The sequence below is a fragment of the Nanorana parkeri genome, unplaced genomic scaffold (genome assembly GCF_000935625.1).
Source record: "Nanorana parkeri isolate BGI_ZX_2015 unplaced genomic scaffold, ASM93562v1 scaffold180, whole genome shotgun sequence".
In the NCBI taxonomy this organism is placed as follows: Eukaryota; Metazoa; Chordata; class Amphibia; order Anura; family Dicroglossidae; genus Nanorana; species Nanorana parkeri.
The window spans coordinates 503727-518758 of NW_017306448.1; the positions used below are offsets into that span (position 1 = coordinate 503727).

Below are 15032 nucleotides of genomic sequence, written 5' to 3' on the forward strand. Positions count from 1 at the left end.
TAGTAGTAGCAATAATAATAGTTATAATTATAGCAATAATAGTAGTCGTAGTAGTAGTAGCAATAATAATAGTTATAATTATAGCAATAATAGTAGTCGTAGTAGTAGTAGCAATAATAATAGTTATAATTATAGCAATAATAGTAGTCGTAGTAGTAGTAGCAATAATAATAGTTATAATTATAGCAATAATAGTAGTCGTAGTAGTAGTAGCAATAATAATAATAGTTATAATTATAGCAATATTAATAATAATAGTAGTAGTAGTAGTAGTGGCAGTAGCAGCGATAATAATAATAGTTATAATTATAATAGCAATAATAGTCATACATTTCTAAAATGATAATTGGGTCGGGTTAGTGGAGGTCTGAATACGTTAGAATTGATTTACAGTATTCCATGTTTGTATGCGTGTTGTCCAAATACACAGAGTATGCCTTATGTGACCTTTTTTAATACAATGGTCTGCAGGATGTTGAACTAAGTCGATAGCTTCCAATTGAGCTGCCAGCTTACATGGTAGGGGACTATTTCCACTGTGACCTTCCCTCTGAATGAATGAACTTAAACATTAACTCAGTTCACTGGTGATGACCTCCAAACAACGCACAGAGAATAAATATGTTTCCTGTGAACGCTTTGTGTTTTAAAGCTGAAGTTCTGATTGCTTATATTTCTCCTCCCTTTCCCTTCCTCATCAGATGCCAATAAAATAAAACAAAAAAACCCCTTACCCTTTTTTATCACATATATTGTATTAGACCCAATTATGTAGTTATGGGGGCTCTATGCAATGCAGGCAGGTCATGTCTGGTGGTAAGGGTCAACAGGGTGCTTTACATAGCTTCTTCAAAAACATCACAGCACGTTGCCCTAGTACTCCTCTCAAGAGCTCTCAGCCCTGATGCAAGCAGTGGGCTACCTCTTGGGAGGAGTTATGCAAATTTCAAAGTGCCTTCAGGGGCAGGTGTCAGTCTGGAGGACCTGTTAACTCCCACGTGTGTTAGTGAATCTCCATGATTGGAAGGACTGAAACCAATGAATGAAAGGGGCTGGGCAAGGGACAGTAAGGCTGGAGAGGAAAACGCTGGATGATGCTGGATGTCCTCCAGCCAGGAAATGTGCAGGGGCTTTATTTGACTTGAGATACTCGCAGTGCACAGAAAATTCAGAGTAAGCAATTTTAGTACAGGAGAGGAGCCGGTACAACTGTGCAAGACTGCATGGAAGGCCGGAGTTCAGCGTTACATTGGCTTTGTTCTAGTTTGTGTCGGTATGATTGGCAGCAATCACTGAGACTTTCTAAAGGCTTTTTAATGACACTCGCATGGTGTAAATCTGGACTGTGTATAACCAGCAAAACTTTATTTTAGGGAAATGCTGTAAACTTGTGCAGTGAAAACAGAATTGGACCTGTGTCAGCATTTTGTATCCTATCATTGCATATCACAGATGTCAGGGCACTCTTGGAATCAGAGTATTCATAGGAAAATCACTCAGTGGCCCCACTCACAATCAGCATGGGTCACAATGACATAAAGAGGAACTTCACTGTTATCTTAAAGGAGAACTCCAAGAAATGTAAAAATTAACCCTGGCAATGGTGCTCCCCCCCGCACTGCAAGGGTTAACCAGCGGGGGGAGGAAAAGGTGGGAAGATTGTTGGGGGCAATTACTTCTCAAATTCGGGTGGGAAAGTGGAATTACCATCTAAATGCTAAGTATTGCCTAGGGGCTGGAGTAAAACAGATGTACTTACCTGATCCCCACTCCCCCGGTGGTCAGCTCTCTTCTGTCCTTTCCCTCCGCTTCGGCTGGTTAATTGACCCTCGGTGTCATCGGGTCTAATAGAAGTAGACGTAATGACATCAATGCTCCTTAGACCCATTCCCCCCGAGCAAAGGAGATAAGAGGCTGTAGGGACCGGTTTAGCAGACCTGAGGCAGCTGGCTGGAGCGGGGATCAGGTAAGCAAATCTGCTTTACTCCTGTGCCCTAGACAAAAATGAGCACTTAATCCTTGCAGTGCCGGGGTAGCCCTACTCCAAGTCCCTTTTTTTTGTTTGCCTCGAGATAAGCTTTAACTGTATTCCTTACAGTGGAGTCTTCACTCCTCCCCAGGCCTTCTGACGGGAGAGTGAAGCGTCATTCCTCAGCTTACTGTGCTCTCTCAGCACATACCGGCACATTTGCATAAGTTACACCTTATTAGCACCCATTCCTGCCCCTTCTTCACACTGATTGCTGTATACAGGATTGCAACAGGCCGATACCATGTTGAACTCGGGTACAGTAAACTCCCAGTTATCCAGTACCCTTGGGGATTGGTAGATGCTGGATAACTGTAGTTTCTGGTTGCTTGGGTGTTACTATTAACGCTCAAGCAAACAACCCCCCCACTGGCTAGATTCTGCTATTGGCTATTTCAAATTGCCATAGCCAATAGCAGGCCGGCTATTGCACATGCAAAATTTAGTTGCTAACAAAATATTTTAGTGTGCACATGTCTATCAAGCAACTGGCATATTAAATGCTCATTTTTTTTTCTGGTTGCTTGAGAGTTGCTGGTTGCTTGAATGGCGGATAATGGGATGATTTATTAATAAATGTAAAGCTGCATTAAAGTGATATTAAAGTCAAAAGGTTTTTAAGCTATTTCAAATACTAATTTAAATATCTTACTATAGATGCTGATGTTCAAAAGTTTTAGCTTCTTGCGGAGTTAGTTGGTCCCCTGATACCCTGTTTTAGGGTGGCTACTTTCCCTTGCAGGATCCTATGGAGCCACCCTCATGGGTGCTAGTAAGCTGTGTGTCTCCACAAACACACAGCCACATCAAGGTAGTTCACTTCCCTAACCCTCTCCTTCCTCCTCCCTTCTCCAAGCTAGTAGATGGAGAGCTCCTGGAGACTGCTCTGTCCCTTGTGAGCTTGTACTGTTCAGGAAGTTCAGGGAAACTTAGCTGAGAGAGTTGGAGCCGTTCAGAAACATGATGACTGTAAGTGCTGGGGCAAAAATTTAAAGAAATCCTTTGCTGGGCGATGTGTATTTGGTTGATCTGGATTCATTATTGAAAAAGGTTTGAGAGTTTAATACAACTCTGTGTGTGTCTTCCATCTGCCCAGAATACGGCATTCTATATTTTGGGGTCCCACAAGACTGCTCTTCCAGTTGGATCATTTCAGATGACTTTTCTAACGCTAATACAATTTCTTCCAATAAAACCAGAAGTCTCAGAGGTGGGGTTTCGGTGGAATGAGGCCAGTGGTGGGTGGGCAGAAATAATTTACCATAACAATGCAAACCACTTTTAAAAATGAAAATAACAAAAATAGTTTACATGAGGTCAGCTTACGAAGTGAAGCCGGAAACTCTGCCTGTGACAACTGTCTGTAGTGAAAGTCCACATAGCTTTTGTTTGTTTCTTCGTGTTTTTCATTTTTTATGTATCTTTTGTGCTTATACTTCTAAAAGAAAAATATTGTTTTTTTTTTATATTGTGTAAATAAATAAGCTAATATTATCCCCCTGCAGATACACCATTGTTTGCTTTTGTGACTAATTTGAAGCGTGTGTCATATAAATATGTACAAGGTAGTGTAACAAAATGCTTTATTGTACTCCCACTATAAGGTGGGGTAGATTTGTTTATGACAGATTGTCCAAATTATAGACCGTAGGCTGCAAGAATGAAGAGAGAATTGTTCCTGGAGTAGAGCTATACAAGAGAAACACATCTGCATCCCAAAAATGTAACAACAAAAAGATTGGATTCATGTGTGTTGTTTGGACCTCTTGCCCTCATTCACACAGGAATCGGCCCGCACGTACAGCTCTGTACCCAGCAGCTCCCGGGAAGGACAGGTGCTGCGTGTGATTAGTACGCAGCCCCCGTCCTTCTCCATGGGACTACGCGGCAGCACGCCCCCCTACGCTCACCCGCCCTGCACATCCGTACTTTTACGCTGACAGGATGGATCCTGTATGCGTCCGAGCCAGGAAACACGCACCCCTACTGACCCGCACTTGAGGTGAGCGTAGGGGGGCGTACGGCCACGTAGTCCCATAGAGAAGGACAGGGGCTGCGTACTAATCACACGCAGCACCTGTCCTTCCCGGGAGCTGCTCGGTACAGCCCTGCACGCAGCACGGAGCTGTACGTGCGGGCCGATTCCTGTGTGAATGAGGGCTTATTGGCACCATTACCTACACTTAGCTTGGGCCCATTCACACCACTTCCAGATCAGACCCGATTGTTTCCGGACCCAAAATGCATCCGAATGTATTCCTATACTATTTCTGGCCTCTGTTCACACCAGCGCAGTCCGTTCCGTACCAGACCAGAAAAATACTGCATGTGTCATTTTGTCTGGTCTGGAATGCACTGGAACTGGGCATGTTCACACCATTTTCCGGACCAGATCTGAACCAGATATGGTTTGGAAAATGGTGCGAACCTGCCCTTAAAAAAGAGCAACTCCAGTTAAACCGAAATCTTACCCTTGCAGTGGGGCTGTCCATGCACTGCAAGGGTTCAGTTCTTGTTAGGGGGCTCAAATAAAACAGGTATACTCACCTGATCCTCCATCCCACCAGGCTTCTAGAGTGGTCCCTCAACCTAAGGACTGCATATGACATTATGTCATATGCAAATCCATTCACCTGTATAAGACATGAGGTCACCAAGGGGCATTTCATAGTGGGAGCCGATGGTAGGGGGAGAGTTGAGCGCTGACTCTCGCGGGACCAAGGATCAGGTGAGTAATACCATCCCACAGCCATTATGACTGTTTTTTGTCTGCCCAAAGTACTGTAGTTTAGTGGTGACTTCCAGGTCACTGGGAGATGACGTGAAAGCCCTGCAGTGACCAACTTACCCTCACCTTGAGGATCCCCTTGCAACAAGATTGCCTGCAAAGGTTTCAAGACTAAAATCAGGTATAAAATGGCTTCCAAAAACATAATACAGCAGATTAAATATACTATTCATGAACATGTAGTGAGGGGACAAAGGGATGAAAATAACGCCTGCTCTAGATTGTCTTCTGTGAGATTCCTATATGTTTGTGCTGACAGTTTATGTCCCGGGTTCTGTTTAACACTCATTATGAGATCTCAATGTGTCCTTATAAGCAGGAGCCTTTCTGGTTTGAAGATCCTGTAAACTGGTCTGTTTCTTGTAGGCTGTGATTGAGAAAGTGGCTTCTTGAGTAATACATGGTTTCCACATACCTGAGAACCTCCAAGCAGACATCAATATTAAAAATGCTCTTCCGCTGCATTTGATTTAAGAACTGTGTCTCTTCTTCCATTGACGTGTAAAGAGCACTCGCTGGTAGCTGCTGAGACACCCCAGAGTCCATGCAGAGTTCACCTAAATATTTCAAGAGTCGGGATAGAGATTAGCAGACTGACACAGGCTTTCGTATTGTGAAATCCAAATATCCCTTCGTACGGTTTACATGTGGTGTCCTAGGGCCACCTATCTCAGGAATACCACCGAGCTATGAAGAAATGGTTACTTCGAGTACTTTTTTCTTGTAAGCATTGATAATAAATTAATAAAGGGTGCCTATCCGTTTGCAGAAAATCATATTGTTAAAAAAAGTTTGGCAGGAAAGATATGTATTCCTTTTTTAAAAATGTGAAACCTATTTATGTAACCTGCAAACAAGCCCCTTTTTATATTGTAGGGTAACATTAAAAATTATAAGATACAAAGATGCAAAAACACAAATTGTTTGAATGGTATAATGCCATTAAAGCCTAGCACACCTAAAAATATGACTTTACCCACAGTCCATAGTAACAGGCAAACAGGATGCAGTCATACATTACTGAAAAAACATGATGCATACAGAACACTCTAAAGCAGAGTTGGGCAACTCGGCCCTCCAGATGTTGTGGAACTACAAGACCCATGAGGCATTGCTAGAATGACAGTTACAGGCATGACTCCCAGAGGCAGAAGCATGTTGGGATTTATAGTTAAATCACATCTGGAGTTGCCCACCCCTGATCTAAAAGCTACATTTACAACCCTGCACCACATTATGTTTACTACTGAACTGTGTACTATCAAATATAATTTCATTGTCTGTGTGAGAAATAATAGGAAGTGAGAGGAAATCTCTACATAGTGAGAAGAATTTTCCCCCTCACCCTTTTAGACAGTTGTCACCTGGACAGTTGTCCCAATAGAATGATTCCCCCTCTATTCATGTTATGGTGACAGCTTAGAAATGTTTGATATCCCATTACTTTGTGTCCTGGTTACTTCGCTTTCTGTCTTGGCAACAATGGCCACTAGAACAAATAGATTGGGAAAATCTATGAAGTGGTGATGTTCGCTCTTTTTGACCAAGTGAAAAGAAAAAAAAAATTAAAAGGTAGCGTTATCAAAGATCAGATAAGTTGCAGTTCAATCTTTCCCCACTATTTGGTGATTTTGGTGCCATCAAATGATTGACTAACAGATTATGAGAATAGGATAATTTGTTGCCGGAACGTATTTGTAAAGATTTGTCTTGTTCGGTCATTTTTAATAAAGTTTTAAATGCAGAAAAACAAATACTGCTCACAACCTTTAGGTGAAATATTCATACCTAGTTGATATACTTCCTGAGCTTCAAGGGTCAATCACATCACAGCAGGAGCGAAAGCACATGGAGCGATACGCACAGAAATGTAACATGTCCTAATAGCAGCACGTTGGAGTGAACTTAAAGCAATAGGACATAAGGCAAATTGTCTTGTTTCTGCATTGGCATGTTGGTGTGAAGTCGTGGGTTCTGTCATGAAGGGGGCTACGGATGAATTCCAAAATCCTATGGTGCCCCACTTTGTGTTTTTTGCATGGGGTTCCCCATCAAAATCCATTACATATTAGACCGGGGTGCCTCGAAAATTTGCATACTTTTAAAGGTTGCCATGACTGGAAAAAAAAAAAGAGAAAGGCTGATTTAAACTGTGGAAATAAATTGTGGGCACTGTAAGCGCTGATGCTGTGGTCACATTAAGTGGAGAGTTTGGTCTACATGTAGCTAAATTAAAAGTGTATGTTTCTTTGTTAATGTTATATTGTATGTCTTCATTTTCTCAAAAACAAATATGCAAAGCAGGTAAGTATTTTTCTTAAGGACTAAGTTTCTAGAATAAATGTATATGAGAATGTAAATTGTGAATACATGCTAAAAATAAAGTCTCTATGAATTTTATCTGCTGGTCATTAGACATATTTCTAAATATGACAGCGATATATATGACATGCAGTGAATTATACATAAGTGAAATGTCACCTCCTAATGAGCTGTGAGATCCCAGCTGGATGCAATGAATAAGCGTTGACTGTACTGATGAGTTGTAATATTAGCCCCTCCGAGTACCACATTCTTACTGTTCTAAGTGTTTGCTCTTTGTTTTCTCTTCTCCAGAAAGAGACTACAGCAGTGTCTGTGAGAAGCAGCCAATAGGAAGACTGCTCTTCAGACAGTTTTGTGATACCCGGCCAGAGTTGAAAAGGTGCATCGAGTTCCTGGATTCAGTGGTAAGCCATGTTCTACCTTTTCTCTATTCAAACATTTAAAAACCTTATGTAATATGGGCAAATACCTTCCCCAACTTACTACTTCTTCCAAACCATGACAAAACTTTACCCATCGCAGAAACGTCCATCAAACAATCTCAGATTTAATTGGATTCTGGTAAGTTCAGTCACCTGTCAGCTTCTTGGAGACCCTTCATGGAGGCCTTTCTCTGAAAAGTCTAGCTCCTTCACCCACCTCAAGGCCATTCATGCCAAGCAAAACTGTCACTCTCTATCCTCTAGAACAGCGGTTCTCAAACTGTGTAACCTCAGGACCCACATTTGTTCTTGGTCATCAAGTCATGACCCAAGTCGCACCGAACTGGAATTGCGGTACCATGAGTTTCGGTGCGGGCGATTGAACTGTGGGTGGGTGGTGCGTTTGGGGTGCCATTCAAATGAATGTCAATGCAACACACCTCCCACACAAGAATGCGCGGTGGGTGCAATTGTGTGGTAAGATGCATTAATCACACAGGACTGTGTGATTAATGCACTGTACTAGTGTGAACGGGCCATAGTACCGTATCATACACACTACAAAAAAAATAAAATTATTTTTGTAAGATCCCTCCAGTCTTCCTATCGTACGACAACTGGAGTGGATCCTAGGCCTGGGGTTCAGTGTGGGCTGCTGTGCTGTGACAGAGCTCCATCCACATGGGCATTGCTTGTACAGATCCCTTACGTGCCCTGTAGAGGTGCTGGGAGCCAGAATGTGACATCACTCCAGTACAGGCACCTCTAGAGGGCACGTGAGGGAGCTGTAAGCAATGCACATATGATTAGGGCTCCCTCATATCCATAGCCTCACCCCACCTCAAGCTGGCACCGCTAGGGGGAGGCTGATGAGCCTCTCTCCCCGAAAAGTGAAAGTCATGAGATGACCCACTGAACACGGGGTCACGACCCACCAGTTGAGAACCAAAGCTCTAGAATCATCCTTTACTGCATATTGTAAGCCCTCACTGGCAGGGTGTTCTGTCGAGAACGCCGACCCAGTATCTGCGCTTACGTACAGACAGGATTACCGAGAAAACCGGCATTTATTTACAAAATATTCGTTTGTAATGGTTAATTGTGACCGTTAATAATATGCCGTCCATGGCAGTGAATGATGGAAGGCAGTAAACGATGGAATAATATTAACGGTCACAATTAACGATTTAAACAAAATACTTTGTAAATAAATCCCGGTTTGCTCAATAATACTGGTCTGTGCGCAAGCGCAGATGCTGAGGTCGGCAAATTTGACTAGGCCGGCGTTCTCGACAGACCAGTATCTGCGCTTAGTATCGGGGCATTTTCACGAGTATGAGTACTTGTGAAAATGCCCAGTATCGGCACTGGTGCTTCCCTACTTAATAATATAATGTATTGCTGGGATTTGTAGTCCTACATAGTTGGTGCTATTCTGCATTGCTGTATAATCATCATACAGCAATGCAGAATACCACCAGCTATGCGGGACTACAAGCCCCAGCAATACATTATAGTAAGTCAGCCATGCAGAATGCCACCAGGAACCCCCCCACTATAATGCATTACTGGGACTTGTAGTCCTACATAGTTGGAGCTATTCTGCATTGCTGTATAATCATCATATAGCAATGCCGAATACCACCAGCCATGCATAAAAGTGAGCACAATATCACCAGCATCCCACACACACACACTTCCCCGCGCATTGAAGAACCTGGCCTTCAGGGGCAGCAGGGAGATGTTTTGCTTAAAAAAAAAACTATTAAAGGTAAAATTTCACAAACAGAGGAGTGATTCATCCTACTCGCCCCACTCGTCACTTCTCCATATGGAGTTTTATTTAGAGAAAGACAGTCATTAAAGCCGACCTTTACACTCAAAAATCAAATACTACCAATGCATCCCTCTATGTATGATGACTAATAATAACATAGACATGTCAATGCAAGATGTCACATCTTGCATTGAAAGTGCAAATTACTACAGTTTCAGTTTATTCCGTTCAGTTTTACATTGCCTTGTCATCAGCAGAGCATTGCTAGGAAATCTCATCTGTAATCTCAGGGAAAGGCATTTTCCTCCCCTGAGATGATGCGCATGGTCACATGTCCTAGTCACATGTGCCGGAAATCCAGGAAGTATTAGGATAGCTAGTAATCTGCCCTTAGTAAACATGGCTACTTCCGGAAGACAGGGGAAGAAAAGAGAAATGAGGTATGCAAAGAATACAAAACTGGCACTTATCTAGAAGTATGTGTGTGTAGATTGTCATTACTAAACATTTCTAAAAGTGTGTGTGTGTTGTTATTTTAAAGATATGGGTAAAGGTCTGCTTTAAGGGAGAATCTACTGTTGTGCTTTGCTAAACCAATTGCGTGCACCCTGTACTAAATGTTTATTTATTTTTTTCAAATAAAGACAATATATAAATATTAAAAATGATATCAAACATTCATTTAAAACCTTTCAAAGATGTAAAAATTAAATTGAGCCCAAAGCATTATTGTTTCACTTTAACAGTAAGTGGAGGACGATACTGTTGTTCTGTGCATTTTGTACTGCAATGAAAATTATTCAGTGATCTTCTAATGATATGCTGTATATGAAATAAATGTACTTTAAAGCCCAATCCAGCTTAGATTGATTTAAATCTAATCCCCAGCATGTTAATTTAAAAATGCAGTTTTGGCAGAAATACTTGGCTTTTTTCTCAGTGCTGACCCTAGCAAACTAAATGCTCTCCAAGTTAAATGATGCCCAGCGTTATTTGATCATTTTATTTGAGCCCAGGGACTTGAGGATATGCACCCGGGGGTGTCATCAAGCCTTCCTGGGCTCACCGGAATACTGCAGAGAATGGCACTGCCATCACTGCTAGAGGAGGAAGTGGACCTGCTATGCCATGGGGCTGGATTAAAGACTAGATGGGCCATCCGTTGAGGAAAGGGGACTAGGGGGGATGCAGGGGTTTGATAGAATTAGACTGCAAGTCAGAAATTCCACTCAATATTCCTTTAAAGGAGAATTACACTCATCTCCATAGTTAGAGCCAACGTGTGACATTGAAAATGTCACACGTTGGCTCTATTGATCGCGAAGTGAGCGAAAACATAGCACCAATCTGCTCACTTCCAGATCAACTCCCTGCAGAGACCGGTGACAGTCAGTCACTGCTCCCTGCAGGAATTGCCCCCTCTCCGATCCTCTAGCTCTGACTGAAAGGACGGACAGGAGAGCATAGCTGGCTCTACCTCTAGAGAGGCAGAGCCAGCTGTCAATCAAGCAGCTGGGTGGATCTCGACAGTCTTGTTGGGATCTGTCCTGGCTGTGGCGCGCCCAGTAAATAACGGGCAATAGCCCGCTATATGCTGAATTTTGGGTCATGGGTAGACACAGTATATGTCCTCCCTTGACCCAAAAGAGAACTATGGAAACAAACATTGCCCTGTAGTTCTCCTTTAAATTGAGTTTCATATTACCTAAAGCAAATTCAGCAGACTGTTTGTGCTGTTACATGCCAAACTGTTGTCTCTTATATGATTTCATGATTTAGAAACTTGTCATACTCAAGTAAGTGTAAAGGAGGAAATGGTAAGCTCAGAGAGGGAGGGCAGTTGCTGGAACCAGTGTCCCGCATGTCACTGGGCTTGGCAAGGACACAGGCAGATATAGGGATCTAGAGGACAGTGAAGAATTAAGTCTCTTCTGTACACTCCCACTAATCTTGAGAACCAATGAGGGGGCACAAATGCATAGAAATAGTCATGTTGCGCAATATTTTTTTCCCTCTTAATGACACAAGGAATTACATGGTAGTGAGATCACCCGCAAAAATATTTGCACTGGGGCCCTTCAACTTCTTGTTTCCCTCTGTGAAGACGCTGAGCTACATAAACATTTCTTGAACGCTTATTTAATGATTCAGCATATGTTTATTAGCTTTGTAGATTTAGTAAAGAAATTGTAATTGTGCTAGTCTTAGCTGTTCTTAGTCGCTTAGGACTGGATGTCCTCCAGCAGCATGGCCTTTTCGCAGACATTTTTAGGCGAATGGCTCATTGCAAATACATGTAAGCTGTCTAAATTGTTACCCCCTCCCCCCCCCAAAAAAAATGACATTGTGGCATCTATATATCACGTTGCATTTGTCATCACTCAGCCAGAGCTTGTCAGAGTTTTCAAATATCTGCAACCAGTGAAAACTTCCTCTGTCTATTCTAGAAGACAATTCTTTACAGCCAGATCAAATATTTCCCTGAAATAACGTGTTGCGTGAATCATTTTTTCTTTCGGTGGTTTAGTATACAGGCTCTTAAAATGTACTTTTCACAAACTGGATGTAGCTGGACCGTGGACTTAAGTCATTATGCAGCATTTACAGTACAAGTGTAATGCTGCCCATATATATATAATGATCACAGATGAATTGGTTTCAAGTGATCTTTTGGTCAAAATGAAGAGGAACTTGGCTGAGTCAGTTGGGTTTTCTGCCAGGACTGATGATTCCTTTTCGATAAAGGCAATGGTTCAGTCATTAAATTGCCAATATTGTGCAATCATTTCCTAAACTATCAAATTATAATGAATGTGCTGTGCTTCATCTAGAACAATACATAAACAAATCTCTATAGTAAATATGTGCTTAAATAATACATGCAATCAAAAAAGTGTTCACAATGAATCTGGAAAGTTCAATCATATATTCGGGCGGAGTCTCGCAGACGTGGATTGGAGATTGCATGGATGGCAACACAGCTCCTGTTTGATCTGTCTTTGCACCCAGAGAACACGGTGACACGGAGAGAGAGTTGTCGAGCATACATTTTATTTGAAGTTTTATGTCTACTTTCCTCATGCAAGTCTTTTTTTAAATAAAGGAGGTTTTTCAATTTTGATGTTTTACGCTATGGGCTGTTTTTATATTTTATTGGATTTGGTCGTGATGACACGCTGACGTCATTTTCTGTGCAACGATTGTGGAGATGGCCTTTGAATAAGATCGATTGGAGACCCATTAAAGTGATTCTAGACCTGTTCAGGTGTATTTATAAGGTGAGCGGCCCACTGAGAGGGGGAGCACCTGGGTGATAATTGGAGTTGACGTATGGACTTTGTACAAAGAACTTTCACAGTGGAAGGATAAAGAGTGTGGTGCTCTTGGGACAAATCTTGAGCACTATATACATGTGATTCCACATTTGTGTATATTTGAACACGGAATATATGATTGAACTTTGCAGAGGACTATTATTTATAAGAAGATTCATTGTGAACACTTTTTTGATTGCATGTATTATTTAAGCACATATTTATTATAGAGATTTGTTTATGTATTGTTCTAGATGAAGCGCAGCACATTCATTGTAATTTGATATATTCAGAGGATAACACTTCTTATAGTGCTTGCAGCTACACAGGGTTTGGCGCGAGGTGCTATTTGTCACTTATTTTCTAAACTATGCCTTATAGTATGGCCAGAGTAACTTGATGATGAGGCTTACAGTGGTATCTGCAAACGGGATTTAGACCTAGCCTTTAGAGGCGCATGAAGAAACTCCAGGCGAATGACAGATTAACCTTTGCATTGGGGCTACTACCTGCACTGCAAGGATTATGTGCTCATGTTGGTCTATGGTCTAAAATAAAAAAGATATACTCTCCAAAGAACTTTCACAGTGGAAGGATAAAGAGTGTGGTGCTCTTGGGACAAATCTTGAGCACTATATACATGTGATTCCACATTTGTGTATATTTGAACACGGAATATATGATTGAACTTTGCAGAGGACTATTATTTATAAGAAGATTCATTGTGAACACTTTTTTGATTGCATGTATTATTTAAGCACATATTTATTATAGAGATTTGTTTATGTATTGTTCTAGATGAAGCGCAGCACATTCATTGTAATTTGATATATTCAGAGGATAACACTTCTTATAGTGCTTGCAGCTACACAGGGTTTGGCGCGAGGTGCTATTTGTCACTTATTTTCTAAACTATGCCTTATAGTATGGCCAGAGTAACTTGATGATGAGGCTTACAGTGGTATCTGCAAACGGGATTTAGACCTAGCCTTTAGAGGCGCATGAAGAAACTCCAGGCGAATGACAGATTAACCTTTGCATTGGGGCTACTACCTGCACTGCAAGGATTATGTGCTCATGTTGGTCTATGGTCTAAAATAAAAAAGATATACTCTCCAAAAACAAGCACTTAACCCTTGCAGTGCAGGTGGTAGCCCCACTGTAAGGGATAATTTGTCATTGTGGCGTAGTGGTTATCACTTTTGCCTTGCAGCACTACGGGTCCCTGGTTCGAATCCCCGCTAGATCACTATCTTCAAGGAGTTTGCATGTTCTCCCTGTGCTTGCGTGGGTTTCCTCTGGGTACTCTGGTTTCCTCACATACTCCAAAGACATGCTGGAAGGTTAATTGGCTCCTGTCTAAATTGGCCCTTGTATGTATGCATGTGAGATAGGGACCTTCGATTGTAAACTCCTTGAGGGCAGGGACTGATGTGAATGTGCGTAAATTGTCGGTGCTATATAAATACCTGTAATAAATAAATACGATTTCCCAGAGTTGTTCTTTCAGGAATGGCGTTTGGCATAATATTAAGTGGTATGGGGTCCCCTCCGGGAAAGAAACTTTAGATGGAAGGCATACACTACCCTTTCAGTATGTCCTCTGTTACGTTCTTTGTTTATGCTTCATACTAGAAGTGTATAAACCAACACAATCTAGTTCAATTACAGTGTAGCTAAATCCAAAACTTTTTTTTTTCTAGATTATGAATTGGGTAGGAAATGGTTAACAATCTTCGCTATCATATTATTCTTTTTTTTTGCCATCTCCATGCCCTTGGCTAGGTTTCCCTTAACTTCCTGTCCTGTAGACAGGCAGTAGAAGATAATTTCTCTAAAGTGAGGAAAATACCGTTAGACATTTATCACCTAAACAAGTTCCCCCATTAGAAGAGTTTCCCCTCTATTCTCATTCTGGTTACAAATCAACATTTTCAATATTTCATCACTTTGGAGACAGTGGTCATCAGGACATATAAGAGAACACAGACAGAAATAATCCCTCACTACTCTATTTAAAACTAACAACAACAAAAGTTTGGTCTTTAGATACACTTTAAGTGAAAAATCATGATGTGCGTTTTACTGTAGCCCTGAAGTTAAATTTTGTTTCAAGATCACTAAAGGGCTTGTTCACACCAAGTGCGGAGCAGATGCAGAGCAGTTACAGAAAGCATAAAAAATGCATCCAATATATTTCAATGGTATTTTGGGCTCTAGTTCACACCACAGCGTTCAGTTCCAGAGCATGTGGAAAAACTGCAGCATGTCCTATTTTTTCTGCTCTGGAATGCACCAAAACGCAAGCAAAAACGCATAACAAATGCACGCAAACGCCCTGAAAGCCAATTTTAGGCTATAATAAATATATATATAT

At 41.5% G+C, this 15032-nt stretch overlaps 1 protein-coding gene across 2 annotated transcripts in view; it reads left to right on the forward strand.

Moving 5' to 3' along the window:
• Nucleotides 1-15032, forward strand: part of GRK4 (G protein-coupled receptor kinase 4) — a 197322-nt gene that overhangs the window by 102967 nt on the left and 79323 nt on the right. For both annotated transcript variants that reach the window (XM_018554987.1, XM_018554985.1), the window contains exon 3: nucleotides 7434-7546. In XM_018554987.1, the coding sequence (XP_018410489.1) occupies nucleotides 7434-7546 (113 nt within the window). The remainder of the gene's footprint in view (nucleotides 1-7433; nucleotides 7547-15032) is intronic.